This window comes from Lynx rufus, unplaced genomic scaffold (assembly GCF_022079265.1).
Source record: "Lynx rufus isolate CCGP_SWC_20201006 ecotype Redwood Valley unplaced genomic scaffold, mLynRuf1.p SCAF_16, whole genome shotgun sequence".
Lineage (NCBI taxonomy): Eukaryota > Metazoa > Chordata > Mammalia > Carnivora > Felidae > Lynx > Lynx rufus.
The window spans coordinates 45,543,050-45,563,352 of record NW_025814830.1 but is presented as its reverse complement, the minus strand read 5'-3'; the positions used below and the strand labels follow the sequence as shown (position 1 = coordinate 45,563,352).

General features: G+C 46.0%; 1 protein-coding gene across 9 annotated transcripts in view; it reads left to right on the top strand.

Moving 5' to 3' along the window:
- WDR59 (WD repeat domain 59) overlaps positions 1-20,303 on the top strand; it is an 86,070-nt gene that overhangs the window by 18,598 nt on the left and 47,169 nt on the right. For 3 of the 9 annotated variants that reach the window (XM_047078767.1, XM_047078769.1, XM_047078776.1), the window contains exons 3-7: positions 3,748-3,883; positions 9,282-9,367; positions 10,384-10,464; positions 12,824-12,861; positions 16,742-16,830. In XM_047078767.1, coding sequence (XP_046934723.1) covers positions 3,748-3,883; positions 9,282-9,367; positions 10,384-10,464; positions 12,824-12,861; positions 16,742-16,830 — 430 coding nt within the window. The remainder of the gene's footprint in view (positions 1-3,747; positions 3,884-9,281; positions 9,368-10,383; positions 10,465-12,823; positions 12,862-16,741; positions 16,831-20,303) is intronic. The other 6 variants (XM_047078771.1, XM_047078768.1, XM_047078770.1 and 3 more) reach the window with 6 other exon arrangements.

Below are 20,303 nucleotides of genomic sequence, written 5' to 3'. Positions count from 1 at the left end.
CCCCATCCCCAGAGACAGTTACCAAATCCATTTTTTTGTGTCACACTGGATGCATAGATAAGGAAAAATTGATATGTTTCTTTACTGCCCCCTCTGCACTCACTTAAAAAAAAAAGCTTTATTGAGATATAATTCACAGACCATGCAATTTACCCATTTAAAGTGGCAAGCCAGTGGTTTTGGGGATATATTATTCATTTCCTACTCCGTTTTTAAACCTTTTTTTTTTTAAATCAAGGAAATACCTATACATAGTTGACAAAGTCAAGTAGCATTACAAAGATTATATTGTCAGACAGCAGAATCCTAGCTCAGCTTTTCCCCAATCCTGATCCCACTCAATAGAAGCAACTACTTGAGACTCTTTTAGCTGTTTCTCTGGGGTTGCCTCCATTTTTCCAAATAATACACAAATATTCTGTTATCTTGATTTGTCCAGATATTACCAATTAGCTTTTTAAAGTAGATGAGGATTTAGCACTTTTACTTTGCTCTGTGAGTCCCTGACTTTCTTCTCCTTCCAGTGTAGTTATATAACAATTGTTGTGTTGAATCAGTATTTGGGGTTCTTTTCTCAGAGTAATTTTGAGAGTTCCTATACCATTCTGATTCTGGACTTTGTTTGCGGCCTATTTTTTCTCTTTGGAAGCTTTAAAATGCTGTCTTTGTCTCCGGCATTCCTTTTATCTCCAGGTGTGTGAAATCTTCACCGTGACTGCTTTGGCGTGTGTCCTTTTTCATTCATTGTGCTGGGCACTTAGAGGGTCCCTTCTTTTTTTTTTTTTTAAACATCATTACTTGTTTTATCTAAACAAATAGACATACACTTGACATCATGTAGTCATATTAACAACCCACAAAATACTCAAGTGCTGGGCACCTAGGTAGCTCAGTTGGTTAAGCATCCAGCTTCGGCTCAGGTCATAATCTCATGGTTCATGGGTTTGAGCCCCGCATTGGGCTCTCTACTGTCAGCACAGAGCCTACTTCAGATCCCCTGCCCCCTTCTCTCTCTGCCCTTCCCTGCTTGCGTTTTCTCCCTCTCTCTCAAAAGTAAATAAACACTAAAAAAAATACTCAAGTGCTAAGGAATAACTGTGTCTCAAATGTTAGACTTCTCTGTATTCACTCATGTGGGCATTGCCATTTGTAGCATCCAAGGAGGGAATGGGATTATGTCACTGGAAACCAGGCAAGCATTCCTGTTTTGGTGTGTTCTTGGGTACATACATACCTGTTTTATTTTTCAACATAATCTTGAAGGTTCACCATTTTGTTTTCTTATACTGAACTTGAAATATGTACAGTAAAGAATGTACTTGAGTTAACCGCTTGAGTAAATTTACAAATATATACACCCATGTGATCCCCATTCAGATTAAGACCCAGAGTAATTTTTAGCACTGTGGGAAGGCCCTTTCAATCTGGAAGGTCTGTGTCTTCTAGTTTGGAGAAGTTTTCCTGCATCGTGTCTTTGGTAATTTCCCCCCTCTATTTCCTGCACTCCTTCTTTCTGAAGCTGTTCGTCCGTGTTGGATATCCTATGTGGATTCTCTGTTGGTCCTTTTTGTTTTGCATTCTGACAGTTCCCTTCAGCTTTAACTTTCTACTCTTCTATCAGATTTCTTTATTTCAGCTGTGCTTTTCATTTCCAGGAGCTCTTTCCTGTTCTCTGTTCTTTACCTCGTCTTCTTTTACCTCTCTGACAATATTAATTCTAGGTTTCTTCTTGCCTCGGCACTACCCATTTCCTTTTTTTTCTTTTGATTGCATTGGTCCCTGTCTTTCAGGTTTCCTCTGGTGACCGATACTCACCTGGCTCTCTGTTACTGTCAAAGAGTGATCAGTTTACATGTGTGACGGTGGGCTTCTTTGGAAGGAGGTCGTCTGGGAACCAGACCCTTTTTTTGGAGGGTGCCCAGATGTCACTATCTCCTGGGTTCTGTGTTACTTATTTGCTTTTGTTCTTTTCTTGGGCTGGTCATTTTCCCCTGAGAAGAATCGTTTTGTCACTGTGCGAAGACTGTACAGATCAGCTGTAGGGGAAGAGGCCTGAGGGTCTCACATTCCACTTCCTGCCCTGTTTTGAGCACAGCTCCTCATATTCCCACACTGCTCTGCCGTTTGTCCCAGGCCTGGGCTCCTCTGAAGTAGTTTGTCTGAAGCACATCACCCCCCCCCACCCGGGTGAAGGAGAGGTGGCTCTGTGGGGTGTGTGTAAACCGCTCTCCTTAGTCCTCTTTCAAACAGTTCCTGTTCTGTTCTGCTTTTGGTTCTCCAGGCCTCTCTTCCCTTGTGTGCAGGCTGAAGCCTCCGGCTCCCGAGCCGGCCTCGGTTCTGCAGCGTGAATCAGCTCGCCTCTCATCCGCTTCCCCTCTGCAGGCACTTTGGTGTTTGCCTTCTTTAGATCGATCACCATTTGTCCATCCGCTTTTCATTTCCTCTCTCATTTTCTTTGTGGGTTTCTGTGTCGTACGTTTTTACTCTGACTTTCGTGGGTCTTCAGGGGAGAAAGGAGATATGTCAGGTATGTTTATCCTGAAGTGCCTACTTTTCTTCTGCTGCTCTGCACTTGCTCTGTAACGTCTCTGGGCCCCCCTGTTGATGGCGCCCCATGTGTATCGCTCTCAGCCTTTCCCCGTTTGTCATGCTTTCCCGTTTTTCAGGCTGAGAGGAAGATGCCAGCCTGCCTGCTCCAGAATCAAGTGATTCCTTCAGAGTAGGTCAGAGATGCTAGATCTTTGTTCTGCACCAGCAGTTCTGAAAGTTCTGTGGATTTGTCTTACCTGTGCTTGCTTTCTTCTCCCCTAACCTTCTCTTCTGGGGTTTCTGCTAGAGTTTTACAGGCCGTGTTAACTTGCATTTCCCATCTCTTCTGAGCAGGGACTGTTAATCTTTTTCTTCACCATTGAGCCCACCTGTCCTCATGGATGCTCTGGGGCTTGAAGTGCTCTCTAACAACAGCTGATTAATGGCTGCTGAGACGTTGATTCACACAATGATTTTTCCCTTAAAACAAAGGGAAAATAGGCGGAACACAGGACATTCCTGTTTTCAGATCCTTTATACTGATTGGCACCGTGAACATTATCAGCCCTTAATGTGTTATTTTCGTTATCGTTTTATTCGTTATTATTTCCCTCCCAATAGACTTGATTTAGTTGCCTTTCCCAGGTAGTCAACTTGCAAGGGAATTTGAGATTTTCTCCAGGATGTTTGGCAAAGTGATAAGTGATAGGTTTAACACACATTTACTGAATGCCAAGCACTATGCCTGGTGAGGAGGGACATACAGACACTGGAGACTTGGTCCGTGCTCCACTCGGTTGGTTCAGGACCAGAGCCTTACCGTGGGCAGTTGTACTACAGAGATCAGCGCTGCTGTCGCAATGCACACAGCGCGGTGGGAGTTGTGTGGGAACCGGAACCACCCCTAGCTGAGCAGTTGGGAAAGGCTGGAGCGAAGTGGGCTTGGAGCTGAAGCTGGCGGGAAGATGTCAGACTCCCAAGGATCCAGTCGGGAAGACCATCTCTGGAGACAGGTTCTCGCAGGGACGTGGCTTCCACTTGCCTAACTGTCACCTTGAATTCCTCCTGTCCCTTGTATGCCTTTCAGAGTAGATAAACGTCATATAAACCTGGGGATTTTTTGAGCACTCTTTGCAAACCATATGTAATTCCAAATGTGCTTTTCTGTCTTAATGCTAATGCTGTTATATTGTCATCATGTTGATGTTGTTTTCCTAGCCGCCGATTCTTATACATCGTTAATCTAGATGCCCCTTTCGAAGGTCACCGAAAGATCTCTCGCCAGAGCAAGTGGGACATCGGAGCTGTGCAGTGGAATCCTCATGACAGCTTTGCGCACTATTTTGCAGCTTCGGTGAGCCATTTAAGGAGTACGGGAAAAGGCTGTTAAAAGTGTGAGCTGGGGCTGGTAGGTCTATGTTCTATGGAGAGAAGAGAATATAACTCTCATTTCTCAGGCAGAAAAGAAGTGTGGATGGTTCTAAAAGGAAGATAGAGGCAAATTAAAGACATATATGTATACATACACATATGGCGTATATCTATATATGAACGGAACTGCTGATCCCATCGGTGTCAGATCTTGTGTTTCTGAAGATCCAGATTTTAAAGGGAAATGAATAGATGCCTCCATTTCTGTGTGTGATAAGATCCTGTTTTCACCGGCAGGAATGTAACTGGACATGACTCTGACCTTCACTGTTTTCAGAGGGATCAGAAGACTCCACACATGCTTTCGCTCAAAGGAAGGGATTCTTTCTTTTTCTTAAAGTTTATTTATTTATTTTGAGAGAAAGAGAGAGGGGAAGAGAGCATTATCATCACGGAGCCCAACACAGTGGCTTGTGAGATCATGACCTGAGCTGAAATCAAGAGTCAGGTGCTTAACTGTCTGAGCCACCCAGACGCCCCAGGAAGGGATTCTTTCTTGATTGGGATTCATTAGATCGGCTAACCCCCTGAGATTTTATGTGCCTGTTTCTGTGTGAATTCTTCCAGGAAAAGATGCATGCATTTTATTAGGTTTTCCAAGGGATTCGTGACTGAAAGAAAGATCTAGGCTGGATCACCTCTGGTATTTCGTCAGATTCTACACCAGCATTCTACTCTCCTAGAACAATTAGAGATCTAAACCTTTGGCTCCTTTGCACTGGGCTGGAAGAACAGTATTTAAAGAACCCTGCTTATCATCCAAGGGATGCAGGCATTCACAGTGCTGTCTGCGTCTGTTCTTATCAGAAATGACAGTCTGTGAGAGGGAAGCACCTGAGGAAAAGAAAGACGAGCAACGCTGTCAGCTTTAGAAGGAACAAAAAGCCGCTCTTCCCCTCATTTCCAAAATAGCATCTGACTGTCTGGGGCACCTGGGTGGCTCAGTCGGTTGAGTGTCTGACTCTTGATCTCAGGTCATGATCTCACGGTTCATGGGTTCAAGCCCTGTGTCGGACTTTGCGCTGACAGCCTGGAGCCTGCTTGGGATCCTCTCTCTCTCCCCTTCTCTGCCCCTACCCTGCTTCTGCTCTCTCTCTAAACAAACAAAGAATCTGAACGTCTGACTCTCACCATGGACATCTGCGGTCGAACTGATGTGGGGGGGCTGTTCTGAAGGAGAAGATAGGGCCAGTCTACTGCTTTCCCATTCCCGACCCCTTTCCTGTGAATTAGGAAGAATGCTCTTTTTGTTGGCTTACGCCTTACAACTTCCACTCCCCTCTCATCCTCAGCCCCTGATCATTGGGTCCAGGGGTCCTAGACCTTGGAGCTACTGACCTCCCAGGCCACATAATTCTTTGCGGCAGGGTCTGTCCTGTGCATTGTAAGAGATGAAGCAGCATCCCTGGCCCCTACCTACCAAATGCCAGTAGCATCTTCGCCATCCCCGTCACCATGACAACCGAAAATTTCTCTAGACGTTATTAAATGTCCCTGGGAAGCAAAATAGCCCCTGACTGGGAACGACTGGTTTAGGCTAACTGGTCAATACTTGGCCCATGTGGATTAACATTGCATTTGTTTACAAATGGTGAGATAGCCTTTTTTTTTTTTTTTTTTTTGACAGTCTTTTTAAAGTAGACAATGTAGGGGCGCCTGGGTGGCTCAGTTGGTTACGCGGCCGACTTCGGCTCAGATCATGATCTTGCGGTTCGTGAGTTCGAGCCCCGCATCGGGCTCTGTGCTGACAGCTCGGAGCCTGGAGCCGGCTTCGGATTCTGTGTCTCCCTCTCTCGAGCTCTGTCTCTCTCTCTCTTTCTCTCTCAAAAATAAATAAACATTAAAAAAAAATTTTTTTTAAAGTAGACAATGTAATGTCATTTACATTCACATGTTACACAGCCACCGCCCCTCTCTGGTTCCCAAACATTTTCATCCCTCCAGAGTAAAATTTTACCCCTCCCATGAAGCGGTTTCTCCCTATGCCCCCTCCCCACGGCCCCTGACAGCCACCAGTCTGTGTTCTGTCTCTGTGTTCTGGATATTTCATATAAATGGAAACATACAATATGTGACCTTTTGTGTCTGCTTTCTTAACTATGCTGGGCCGTGTATCTGTGCTTTACTCCTTTTTTATGGCTCAGTAGTATTCCATTGTATGGCTATAACACGTTTTGTTTAATCGTTCATTCACTGATGGACATTTGGGCTGGCTCTTGTGAATAAGGTGGAAGTGGACGTGTGTGTAAATGTAGTTTTTTGAGTACTTGTTTTCAATTGTTTTGGGTATATACTTTGGAGTGGAATTGCAGGGTCCTATGGTAAGTCTGTGTTTAACTTTTTGAGGAACCGTTAGACTTTTCTACGGTAGCTGAGTCGTTTTATAGTCCTACCAGCAGTGTTCCAGTTTCTCCACATTGTCCCCCAAATTAGTGTTTTTCTGTTTTTTTTTTTTTAATTTTTAAAGCATAGCCATCCTAGTGGGAGAAAGTGGTATCTTACTGTGGTTTTGATTTGCATTTCCCTAATGACTAATGATGTTGAGCATCTCTTCATGTCCCTGTGGGCAATTTGTGTATCTTTTTTGGAGAGATATCTATGCACATCCTTTATTTATCTTGGAATTGGGTTGTATGTCTTTTTGCTGCTGAGTTGCCAGAGTTCTTTCTATATTCTTGATACTAGATTCTTATCGGAGATATGATTTGCAAGCATGTGTCTAATTCTGTAGATTGTCTTTCACTTTATAATGTCCTTTGTTACATAAAAGGTTTGATTTTGATAAAGTTCAATTGATGGATTTTTTTTGTTGTTGTTGTTGTTCTTGGTTGGGAGAGAGCCTTTTTCAGGAGAAAAAGCTTTGGAGTTAGGCACATCTGAGGTCAAGTCCTAGTTTTGACACTCCTGTTTTATCTTTTGTACTCTCCCAACTTTCTGAGCCTCAGCTGCCTCACCTGTAACGTGGGTGATGATAGCCAGCGTGCAGTGTTGTGTGACAGAACGGAGGGCAGGTCTCTGAAGATTCCTAGTATGTTGGGCGCCTGATGGCTCCGTTGGTTGAGTGTCTAACTCTTGATTTTGGCTTACATCGTGGTCCCAGGGTGGCGGGATCGAGCCCCATGTCAGGCTCTGCTGAGTATGGAGCCTGTTTAAGAGTCTCTCCTTCTCTCTCTCTCTCCCCTCTCCTCCTCTCTCTGCCCCTCTCCCCCACTCACGCTTTTTCTCTCTCTTTAAAGTAAATAACTGAAAAAAATGAATAAAAACAGAATCTGTGTATTAAAAAAAAGATTCCGGGGCGCCTGGGTGGCGCAGTCGGTTAAGCGTCCGACTTCAGCCAGGTCACGATCTCGCGGTCCGTGAGTTCGAGCCCCGCGTCGGGCTCTGGGCTGATGGCTCAGAGCCTGGAGCCTGTTTCCGACTCTGTGACTCCCTCTCTCTCTGCCCCTCCCCCGTTCATGCTCTGTCTCTCTCTGTCCCAAAAATAAATAAACGTTGAAAAATAAAAAAAAATAAAATAAAAAATAAAAAAAAGATTCCTAGTACATAGACTGGTGTTAGCAGACCCTCTGGAAATGACAGGGGATATTATTATAATATGAGGGGACTTTTCTTTTCACTCCTGTTCCCATTGGAAGCTGTTTTGAATTCTAACCTTTGACCAGAAACCTTACCTATTTAGAATTGGAAACTGGCATTTTTGGATAAACACCTTGGAACTTTATACATCTGTCCATCTCTGAGCTAAAATGAAAATCAGTCTAGTAATATATAGATATTAATAGATCTGCATCTGTATATCAGTTCAGAAATTATTAGATAGCCTGTGTATTAGTAATCAGTCTGTTGTAGTCTTTATTCACTTTTGGTGTGTTTCATAAGCTCATGATATTTAGATATTTTGCTGGCTTGTTGTTTCTTTCAGTGAAATGTAGCTTTTTCTTTCCTCCTTTCCCTATTGCTGTGTGTTTTTTTCTGGTTAGTCTTTCCTAGTCTTTCCTAGGTCTTTATGCCTAACCCTTTAAGAAATTCAGTATAGGGATGCCTGGATGGCTCAGTTGGTTAGGCGTCTGACTTTAGTTCAGGTCACAATCTCATGGTTTGTGGGTTTGAATCCCAGGTCGGACTCTATGCTGACAGGGCAGAGCCCGGAGCCTGCTTCACATTCTGTGTATCTCTCTCTCTCTCTCTCTCTCTCTCTATCTCCTGTTCGTGCTCTGTCTCTCTCTGTCAAAGATAATGAATAAACATTAAAAAAGAAAAGAAAAGAAAAGAAAAGAAATTCAGTATTAGGGACACCTGGGTGGCTCAGTCGGTTAAGCATCCGACTTCATCTCAGGTCACAATCTCACAGTATGTGAGTTTGAGCCCCACACTGGGCTTTGGGCTTTCATCACAGAGCCTCTGCTTCGGATTCTTTGTCTCTTTCTCACTCTGCATCTCTCTTTCTCTCTCTCAAAAACAAACATTAAGAAAAAAATGTATAAAAAAAGAAATTCAGTATAGGCATATTTCAAGGAGTCTTCTGTAATTTTGTCTTCTAGGATACCCCTTTAATAGTGGTTCTGTTTTCTTTCTTGTGTTTATGTGTTTTTAAAGTGTGATGGATGGACTCTGGGCCTTTGATAAGTGGGAAGAGTGAGCTGAAAGCCTTAGTGTGACAGCAGCTGGAGAGATGGGTGTGTGATGCTTAGAGCTGGGAGGTGGTCCTTTGAGCAGCCTGCGGGGTGGGGGGGGAGGCGTGGGGGTGGTGGGGTGGGGTTGGCGCATCTCTTCATTCAGGTGCTCAGTAGCGCCTCGGTGGCTTCAATTCAGCTGCAATGACTCAGGGTAGATTCACTTTGAAGACAGCACTGCCCTTCCGTTTGGAAATTTATAGTCCTATGTACTGAGCTGAGGTTGGCTCACATGTTAATTGTACTTGTTTCTTTTTTTAAAAAAATATTTTTTAATCTTTATTGTTTTTGAGAGAGAGACAGACAGACAGACAGATCATGAGTGGGGGGGGGGTATAGAGAGAGGGAGACACAGAATCCGAAGCAGCTCAGGCTCTCAGCTGTCAGCACAGAACCCGACGTGGGGCTCAAACTCACGAACTGTGAGATCATGACCCAAGCCAAAGTTGGACACTTAACCGACTGAGCCACCCAGGAGCCCCTAATTGTACTCATTTCTGATGGCTCTGTGAGCAAGTCAGTCTGTAGGGTCTCTGCCATGCAGGTTAGTTTCTGCATGGCTTCGTTTTCTCAGCCCTAGGCAGATCGCGGTGAGAGCGTGTGTTCGGGTGTGGGACTGGCTGCCTTCTTCCCCTTGTTTCTTTTCAGAGTAACCAACGGGTTGACCTTTATAAGTGGAAAGATGGCAGCGGGGAAGTTGGCACTACCTTACAAGGCCACACTCGTGTAATCAGGTAGGCACCAGGCCTCCGCAGCTCCCGGCCTGTCTCGCTCTGTCATAGTCCCTCGGGAAGTGACGTGAAAGCTCCGTCCCCCTTCCACAACTTGACCCTCTGTGCTGCATTGGCCACGGGTGACTGCTAGGTCCTTGGTGCTCACTGAAGCGGTGGCTCTCATACTGGGGATCAACCAGTATTTAGGAACCAGCATTCCTGTAACTGCTGTCCTCGATTCCAGAAGGCCCTCGGTCAGCCCAGTCTGGAGTGAAGGATCAGAGCGGATTTTTGCCATGGGAGGGAGACACAGTTATGCCGGCAGAATCCTCAGCTCACATTCGGCAGTGCGTGGGAGCACAGACAGCAGGACGCAGCCCTTTGCTCTTTCTCCAGTGGCTGTGGGGCACAGCTGCCTCCCACCCATGGCCTTCTGGAGTGTTCCTTGATCCATCCTGTCCTTGGGTCACTATTCCTGGGTAGGGAACACTCATCCTGGGAAGTAGCAGCAGGGAGTACAGGAGTGGGGGAGCTGACCCAGAAGTAACGGGAAAGGCCAGACCCCTGGCCTATGTTAGGGAGGCCTACCCTTCCTGAAAGCTGCATGGCAGTGTTACAGTTTGCCGCTGCTTTGAGAGATGTTGGTTTTACTCAAGGTACTTGTGGTTGAATCTGGTTTAGAAAATTCCAACTCGAAAATCACTTGATGTTTTTGCTTTGGGGTGTGTGTGTGTGTGTGTGTGTGTGTGTGTGTGTGTGTGTGTGGTTGAAGTTGAAGTCCTCCATTTCTTTTTTGGGAGCAGGTGATGGGATAGCTGGTGATGACAGGGAAAGGACCTGAAAGCTTTTTTTCAGAGCTCAGTTAAGTCTTACTCATTCCCAAAGAAGTTTGGAGATTTCTAGCCTATATCATGTTAAGGAGGACCATTAACAGTGACTCTCTGAAGCCACTAGAAATGAAATCTGCTAGCGCTTTGGAACTGGACTCTGAATTTTCTTCTCTTTGGTGTTGTTCTGTTTATTTCTTGTGTTTCCAGTGACTTGGACTGGGCAGTGTTTGAGCCGGATCTCCTGGTCACCAGCTCTGTGGACACCTACATCTACATTTGGGATATCAAGTAAGAACAATTAAAAGGCCAAACCACTGGGTTGTGGGACGATCTGGGACCTTTGTTTTAGAGATCAGCTGTCTTAGTTTGGTTTCCCCTGGGTGCAGACCCCGAGATGAGGACGCCTTGCAAGGACGTTGTTTAGGAGGCGACAGAAGCACCGGCGGGAGGAGAGACGGGAGCGGGAAGGCTGCACACGGAGGGCGCGCTGTCCACGCGGGAGGCAGAATGAGCACGTGGAGCTTATTCCTGCCGGGGACCGCTAGGTGCTAGTGCAGAACTCCTCAGAGGTGTCCCACCCTTGAGGGCTCAGGAAGTGCGGGCGTCATCCACTGTCGGTCACTGGTCGCAGGCTGCACCCTGGGGCCTCCCTTCCCTGGCACTTCAGGCCTGGCACAGAGATGTGCAGGACAGGCTTCAGCAGTCAGGGAAGTCCCTTTGGCAGAGAAACATAGGTGCTGGCGTTTGAAAGTCAGGCTGAAGTTTAACTGACGTGGCAGGTGACAGTGGGGAGTTGTGGGCACAGACACACGTCTGCTACAGCAGGTGATGCTATGAGACACATCTGCTTTGCTCTTTGTGAGGCTTCAGTCCCCCAGGCGGCTGAGGGCCACCTCTCAGGGTTATCCTTCATGAGGCGAAGGGGGAAGGAGCCCCCAGCCCAGGACTGGGCATGTTGTCTGTCCCCCTTCTCCCTTTGTAGAGCGAGGCTCCCTTTGCCATAACAATTCGAGGTGACTAACTAGAGGGCGTGGTCTGTAGAGTCCCCCAGGCGGGACCCTCTCTCCCCTCAGCGGACTGCTGTGCTCCCAATGGCAGTGGCTCTGTGATGGTTTGCACTGAGAGGTGGACAGATCAGGGAAAGGGAGTCCGAGAGGGTGTGCGCAGCGGACTTCACCTGCATCCGGGACACTGCCTTGGTGGTGATCAGTCTAACGGCAGCGCCGGAGTGGGGACGGAGCGCTAAACCCAGGGGAAATGGGAGGGAGGCGCTTTTAAATAAACAAAACCCCAGGGAGTTAGGAGGCAAGGTTAGAGTATTCCTCATTTACATGAAATCGTTGTTTTCATAATTTAAGGATTAAAAAATGCTGAACAGATGATGCCTTTTCAAGTTTTCTGGATTAGTAAGCCTGAGCCACGGATTGGCCGTCCGAACCCTCTAGCCCTGGGTTGGTGCCCTGTTCTGTCACTTTACCATTTGGTGGAGAAGTTGCCCTGTGGCTTTGTGGTGAACCCAGGAATCTCTCTCTTTCCAGGAGCCTCCCGTTGTATCCAGGAGTAGGGTTTTTGTTTTGTTTTTGTTTTGAATTGTGGTTGAAAAACCCAAAACATGAAATAAGCCATCTTCACCATTTTTTTTTTAATTTTTTTTTTTTCAACGTTTATTTATTTTTGGGACAGAGAGAGACAGAGCATGAACGGGGGAGGGGCAGAGAGAGAGGGAGTCACAGAGTCGGAAACAGGCTCCAGGCTCTGAGCCATCAGCCCAGAGCCCGACGCGGGGCTCGAACTCACGGACCGCGAGATCGTGACCTGGCTGAAGTCGGACGCTTAACCGACTGCGCCACCCAGGCGCCCCGATCTTCACCATTTTTAAGTGTGTGGTTCTGTTAAATATATTCACATTGTTGTGCAACGGATCCCCGGAACTTTCTCCTCTTACCAAGCTAACACTCTGCTCATTAAGCACCTTCCCACTTTCTGTTCCTATGGTTTTGGCTACTTTAGATCCTTCAGACAAGTGGGAGTGGAGTCATGCAGTGCTTGTCTTTTCGGCACTGACTTACTGGACTTAACGCCATGACCTCAAGGTTCATCCATGTTGTAGCGTGTGACAGGATTTCCTTCCGTCAGAAGGCTGGCTAATATTCCGTCGTGTGGCTGGACCACATTTTGTCGATCCACTCGTCTGTCAGTGGACACTTGGGTTTCCACCTCTTAGCAACTGTGATTATCAGAGTAGCTTTTGACTTCACCTTTGAAGTGTTGCTGGGAAGGTTCTTGCAGAGTTATGACTCCATGACTGTTCCTTCATTGCCACTGGGAGAAATGACGCCAGGAACGGCTTCTTATGGCTTCCTCCACCCCTACAATCACGGTCACGCTGGACACGCTGAATCACATAGTTCGTTTTCTGTGGCTGCAGCTATGTGATTTGAAATTTAGTCTCAGCCTCATTTGAGGCAGATGAGAAAGTTTGTCCCCGAAGGGAGACACTTTACAGTTGCTTCTAAGGCCCTCACGTTCTCTCCGAGCTCCAAGTACCCACTGAAAGGAGAGTGGAGAAATGCGTGCAGAGGGTGAAAAGTACAGGTGGATGGTGGCCTATGAATCGGGCATTTGATTTCTGACTTTTCTGTTTCAGAGACACAAGGAAGCCTACCGTTGCGCTCTCTGCTGTAGGTGAGTGTATACTTCCCCCACCCCCACGGGGACTGCCCCCTGCCCACACCCTGGCCGGTGGGGTTGTGAGTCTCTCATGGCAAGGGGCTTGCTTTAGGCTGCTCTCGGAAGTTACAGTCAGGACTGCTGAGTGCGCTCAGGAGCTTATTTCGGGATTCAAGGACAGGAGCTGAAATTGTTTTTAAACTTTTTATTTATGTATTAAAAAACATTTTTTTAATGTTTATTATTTTTTTTAATGTTTATTTATTTTTGAGACAGAGAGAGACAGAGCATGAACGGGGGAGGGTCAGAGAGAGGGAGACACAGAATCTGAAATGGGCTCCAGGCTCTGAGCTGTCAGCACAGAACCCGACGCAGGGCTCTAACTCACGGACCATGAGATCACGACCTGAGCCGAAGTCGGACGCTTAACCGACTGAGCCACCCAGGCACCCCTTAATGTTTATTTTTAAGAGAGAGGGACAGAGAGAGTGCGAGTGGGGGTGGGGCAGAGAGAGGGGGAGACACAGAATCTGAAGCAGGTCCAGGCTTTGAGCTGTCAGCACAGAGCCCAGCGCAGGGCTTGAACCCAAGAGCTGTGAGATCCTGACCTGAGCCAAAGTCAGACGCTTAACCGACTGAGCCACCCAGGCACCCCTGGGTGCATATAAAAATAGAAGAAAACGAACTGCTTCGTGTTCATGATCCAGCTTCCATAGTTGTCCCTGTCTAGCCAGTCTTATTTCATCTTTACTCCTACCTACTGCCCTGCCCCCCACTCCCATCTTCTCTGGAATTATTTTGAAGTATGTCGGTGTCATATCATTTCCTCAACAAATATTTCAGTCAGTAATACTTCTACAAGAGAAGAATCCTCTATGGAAATGTAACCACAATACTATGAACAGACCTCTAAAAATGTTAATGGTGGCTCTTTAATATCAAATATTTAAGCAGTATTCTGATTTCCCTAATAGTCTCAGTTGTTGTTTTGTTGGTTTTTTGTTTTGTTTTGTTTTTACAAATTATTTAAATCAGAATCCAAATAGAGAACATACTTATAATGGTTGATGGAATTCTCATCTTTTGTGATTGGTAGGTTTCTTCCCCTTCTCCTTTTTTGGTTTGTTTTTCTTTTCCTGAGGTTCATTTATTGAAGAAACCAGGTTTGTCCTGCAGTTTCCCCACAATCTAGATTATGCTGATTGTGTCCCCATGTTGTCGTGTAATATGGATGTCCTGAAACTTTGAAACTACTTTCTGGTCTACCTTTTTTCATTGCTCGGTTGGAATGGATTGTTTTTGAAGTTCTGCTTTGGGTCCGTTGTGGGGCATTCCCACTAATTCCTGAGAGTCGAATTTGGGCACAGAACTGGTTATATCACAGCAATGAAGGTCAGTCATCAGTATTGTATTTTGGCACCCTTGTTAAAAACATACATCATCTATCTCTTAAATCCTGCTCCTTTGTATCTGTTCGTTACATTTGAATTCACATGTGGTATTTGCTCCAAAATGATTATGCGATATTTTTTTCTTCCACATCTCCATGCCTCATCATTTAAAGACATTGAACATCACACCTATATTAAGCAGGTGGATTATCTGTTTTGTGAAGTTAGGGACCACATCTCTTTTTTTCAGTGCTGTAGCCCAAGGTCAGCATTTGTGCCTGACTCAAGGAGATGCTCCGTAAATGTTTGTTAAATGGCATGGGAGTCAAGCCCCTGTGCCTCTGTGCTAAGTGCGTAATAAATCTGTTGATTTGGGCCCCCCCCACCCCCACCCCCGCCACCTCAACCTTTAGGCAGTTATGGTCTGAGACATATGATGGGGCACAGACATGGTTGCAGAAGACATCCAACTGAATGAAAACACAAATGGTCTATAAATGCCTCAGTTGCTCCCCCGGGATTTTGTTGCTTCTACTTAAAGGTTTCTAAGTTAGGTTGGTTTTAGAGGAGCTCCCAAAAGAAAGTTCTTTTTTTCAACCCACTCCTTCTGATTGCTTTCTTTTCTGTTCTGAGTCCTCTAAAGAATAGAGGTAGGGGAGTCTTCTTTCTTTTTTGCAGGGTAGCAAAGATTTCTCAGGGTAGCAAAGAGGAGAAAAGAGGCAAATGAGAAGCTGTGGATTTTTGGAAGCTGCTTGATCTACCATTCCCTGAGAGGTTCAGCCTTGGTTCGTATTGCTTCCCAGAGGCCATGGTTCCTATCTCTCCATGAGCACGTTGTTTATACCTTTGGGGTGGGGAGTAAGCAAGAGCATGTGTGTATTCAAGAGTATTCTCTGTCTGAGGACACCTGTGGTCTGGGACCTCTGTTTGACTCTGTTGTCATGAGCCTAGTAAAACAGGTTGAATTAGGCAGTTCCCAGAGCCCTTTGGAAGGCTTCATGGTCTGATGGACCCCTGCACTGGGGAAAGTCTTCAAGTAATTCTATCATGAGGAAATGGGACAGACCCTTCTTACTCACCTTCTCCTTGAGCTGATACCTTTTCTTGCTAAGAAACTGTGTCTCCTGAGTAGTGTACTACCTTCCTCCTTTAGGGGTCTCCACCATTCATTCTTCAGTGACTTAAGATGTCCTGTGTCTCAGGCAAAAAACACAACAAACAAACAAAGACTGTCCCCAGAACCAAGCAGAGGTAATTTCTGGACACCAATTCAGTTTCGTAATAGATTCTCAGTCCTTGCTCTGTTGGTGTCACTCTAGACCTCGTGGTTCAGGTTGCTTTCCAAAGCCCTGGATTCGCTATGGTGTCCCCATTAGTAAACAGCACCCCAAAGGAAGAAATATTATGTGTTGTCTGAGCGAGGACAAGAAGAGATGGGAAGCAGAGCTGTCGTGTTGTTCTGGTTTAACTTAATTAACTTGGTTATTTTATTTTTTAAACTTCATTTATCTTGAGACAAAGAGTGAGAGAAAGCAGGGGAGGAGCAGAAAGAGGGAGAGACAGAATCCCAAGTAGGCTCCGCACTGTCAGCAAATAGCCTGACACAGGGCTTGAACTCATGAACTGTAAGATCATGACCTGAGCCGAGATCATGACCTGAGCTAAGATCAAGGGTGGGATGCTTAAGCAACTGAGCCACCCAGGCACCCCAACTTGGTTATTTTTAAGAGTCCACCAGAAGTGCTGATGTGTCCCGGTTTTCGACAGACCTCAACCCCTCTGGCATTTTACACTATGCCTCCTCTCTTAAATAGCTCCTTTGTTATTGTTGTTACTTCTTTGTGTTGGCAGAGTGGGGAAAGGACTCAGTTCACGGTGCCAGGGACGTTCCCTTTCCCTGACCTAATGCAGGGCCAGTGACCACGTGTAGCCGCTGATGGGAGAAGAGAGCGTAGGAGGGGGGTGGTACACATACCCTTCTGAGGGCAGAATTGAGCAACATGGAGGCTTATTCTTCAGCTGAGGAACCTTTGTTTCTCCAAGATTGCCCTCCTAAATAGGTGAGGAGGTGAGCAAGTAAGTGGGAAGGAGCAGGCGTTGAGCTGAGGCTCTTCTGGGTGGGTGCTCCAGGTCGGTCGTCGGGGATGATGAAGAGTCAGGTTGTGTGCGGGGTAGTCAGTTTCCAGCCAACAGAGCCATGTTGAACTGCTGCTCATGAGAAACTGTGTTTCCCTGCTGCTTCTGTGCCGAGGTAACCTGTAGAGTTTTTTCCTAAGTCAGATTGTTTCTTCCGTTAGGTGCCTCTGATCCTGTTCCAGTGTGTTAATTCATTTATTTTTTGGCTTCATTTTCTCTTTAATGGTGGAGCTGGTGCAGTCCTAGAAACTTGAAGGGTTCTGTTCTCATTCAGCCAGAACTCGTTATCCAGCCCCCCTGGACACACTCCACTCTGGTTCCAGAGGAGTTGACAGCAGCAGCTTTCTTCCCCCGATTTTTCTTTCCAGCGGGTGCCTCACAGGTCAAATGGAATAAAAAAAATGCTAATTGCCTCGCCACCAGTCATGATGGGGACGTGCGGATATGGGACAAGCGGGTGAGTAATCGCTTCCCTCCCACCCCAGGTGGTCTTTAGTCCCTCGCAGCGGGAATGAAGAGGATGTTGTGAGTAGCAGGACTTGTGTTGAGAAGCCAGGGTGTCCTCTGCAGTGTGGCAAATTGCCATTTTAAGATCACAGTGCCAGATGACATTTGCTTCGTGATCAAACTGATGTTGAAGGAAGATAGAGAATATTCCAATCAGTGGTTAAGCAAATGAACTAGGCCTGACCTAAGTGAGGGCCCCATTTTGCTGCCTCCTTCCTAATTATGATGTCAGGTGAGCCACTCCACTACTCCAAGCCTCAGTTACCTCGTCTTCAAAATGAAGATAATCATAGCGAATGGGTCACTGAGGAGGTCGAGCCTGGGAACCAGACACTGTTCTAGAATGGTCAGCAGGCTTCTTACCCCTGCCCCAAATTGTGAAGTGCAAACTAGCTGTTCTAGGACATATTCCATCCTGAGTATTTCTGGTATAAATCACTGAGGCGAGGTACGTAGCGTGCTCAGATCCTCCCTTAGACGTCTAGCTGTCCTTTCAGCCTCCAAAGAGCCGGCAGAGCCCGGATTCTCCCCGCACAGCCCATGTAACTGACGGGCAGGGAAGAGGGGCAGGGTCCCGGGCAGCTGCCGCCACGGAGAGTCTGTTCGGAGTTCGGTTTGTTGGTATCGGAGAGGACAATGACTCGGGGAAAGGCCCCCCGAACTTACCTGCCGGATGATTGGGTAGTAACGCACAGAGCAGTCGACTTCTTTCTGTAAGATCTGGGGTGTCCTACTGCTTCCTGCTTTCTGGAACTGGAGGCTAGAGCTCCTCAGCCTCCGGGGAGCACCCACTTGTCGTTTTCCCAAAACCGTCAGCCTGGGTGCTGACTGTCCAGTCTCAGCGTGGCCCTGGCAGCCTCGCCCCTTCCCTCGTGGCAGGGAGCTGGTCGTGTGGTTGGGGAGAGGGGAAGGAGATGAAGCGGAGACGCGGAGCCTGCCGCGTTCGGTGCCAGGACCTGCTGGGGCAGCGTGTGCCGCCGAAGCCCTCTGCCTTAGGTGGCTCTCAGGTGAGCAGGTGAGTCCGTAAGTAGAGGTGGCCGGGTGCACCTTCTATGTGTTAGTTTTTGTCTGTGTCCCTTCGTCCAGTCTGGTGAGAGCCATTCGCCCCTGTCTTTATTTCTTAAATTGGCGACTGGTTTTATTCCTTTCATCATTAGCATAGCACTTAAACATAGTAAATGGTTTAAATAAAATATCTGGTTAATTTGTAGAGCATATATATTTGCTTTAGAATGTTTTCAGGCCGTAGGCAAGGTAAACCATGTGGCATTCAGCCATCAACCCTGTCAGTACTTGTTTTCCAGACTAGCATTGGAAAACTAGCTTGTTTTCCAGACTGGCATGGTTCTTTGTCTTTCAGAGATCGACTGCCAAACTGTTCCTTTCTAGCCTTCTGACTGTTGCACTAACAATCCTGACTTCCCTCGGCAATTTTATCTATTTTGTTTAAAGGGTTTTAACCTTGTTTTGTTCCATTAATACTTGAGACTTTTGCTCCCATGGATTGTGAAACTCGTAGGTCATATTCTTACTTCTCTGGCACTTTCCCACGTCAAAGCGGCACTGATGGAACCAGGCATCACAGCCTTAAAAAAGTGCAGTATCCGTGGGAGTGTTGGATTTCGTTCACACACCCAGATGACTGATAATAGTAACATTTACTAATCGTTCATTATGCACAGGCATTGTTCTAAGAACTCTCTATATGACTAGCCTTTAAAATAAGTGGTTTTTTATCCCCATTTTACAGACGGGTAAACTGAAGCATGGTATGTTGTCAAGATTTAAACTCAGGGAGGCCTGATTCTGGAGACGGCTCTTAACCTCACAGACCAACACTAATTATAGAAGTAATAGATGCTCTTTGTAGGAAATATAAAAGGAAAAATAAAAGTGATTTATAGACCTATTACTCAGAGGCAAGTGCTAACATTTTGGTGTTTTCTTACGCTTTTTTTTTTCAATATATGAAATTTATTGTCAAATTGGTTTCCATACAACACCCAGTGCTCATCCAAAAGGTGCCCTCCTCAGTACCCATCACCCACCCTCCCCTCCCTCCCACCCCCCATCAACCCTCAGTTCTCAGTTTTTAAGAGTCTCTTATGCTTTGGCTCTCTCCCACTCACGCCTTTTTTTTTTTTTTTTAATGTTTTTTTTATCTTGAGAGAGAGAGCAAGCATGAGCAGGAGGAAGGGCAAAGAAAGGAGAGACAGAATCCGAAGCGGGCCCGACAGTGTCACTGTGGAGCCTGACGTGGGGTTCAACCCCACAAAACGTGAGATCATGACCAGAGCTGAAACCAAAAGTCAGACGCTCAACCGACCAAGCCACCCAAGTGCCCCTGTACTTTTTTCATTTAATGTTACAACACATGCATTTTCCCTGTGCTATAATCCCTAAGTAGAACATTTCGTGGCTATATCATATTGGATCAGATAGCTAGTCCATAATCGACTCTAAAATTTAATTATTCCCCACTTACTATTTGTGTTGTTTCTGGTTTTCTGGTAGCCCAGATAATACCAAGATGAACATCTTTTGTTATCTAAAGCTTTTTGTGAAATGAAATACTCTCTTAAGAAAGGAAAATTTGAAGTTGGTTGATAAAAATTGTCAGTTTTTTGCCAAAAGGTTGTGCTATTTGGTATAAATAGCAGCAGTGACAAATGCAGCCTTGTCAGCATTGAGTGTTATTTACATATGTCTTCTAATTTGATAGCTTAGTAATATTTTATTTTCTTTAAAAAAATTAAAAAAAAATTTTTTTTAATGTTTATTTTTGAGACAGAGAGAGACAGAGCATGAATGGGGGAGGTTCAGAGAGAGGGGGAGACACAGAATCCGAAGAAGGCTCCAGGCTCTGAGCTGTCAGCACAGAGCCTGACGCGGGGCTCGAACTCACAGACTGTGAGATCGTGACCTGAGCTGAAGTCGGATGCTTCACCGACTGAGCCACCCAGGCGCCCCTTATTTAAAAAATTTTTAATGTTTTATTTATTTTTGAGCGAGAGACAGACAAAGCATGAGCAGGGGAGGGGTCGAGAGAGTGAGAGAGAAAGAAAGGGAGACACAGAATCTGAAGCAGGCTCCAGGCTCTGAGCTATCAGCATAGAGCCTGACGAGGGGCTCAAACTCATGAACTTGGAGATGATGACCTGAGCTGACGTCAGACATTTCACCGACTAAGCCACCCAGGCGCCCTGTAAAGTCTTACTTTAATGTATATTTCTGAGGTTTCCTTCTGCCTTGGTCTTATATAAGCTTATTAATCATGTATTGTTTTCTTTTGCAATGTGTGTTTGTTCTCTTGGGTCTTGGTGCTCGATTACTTAAATTTGGTGGTTTTACCTCCAGGATCGTGGGGTGGGGTGGTCTGTTTGCATGTCACAGCCCTTCTCCTTGAGTGATAGTGAGGAAGGG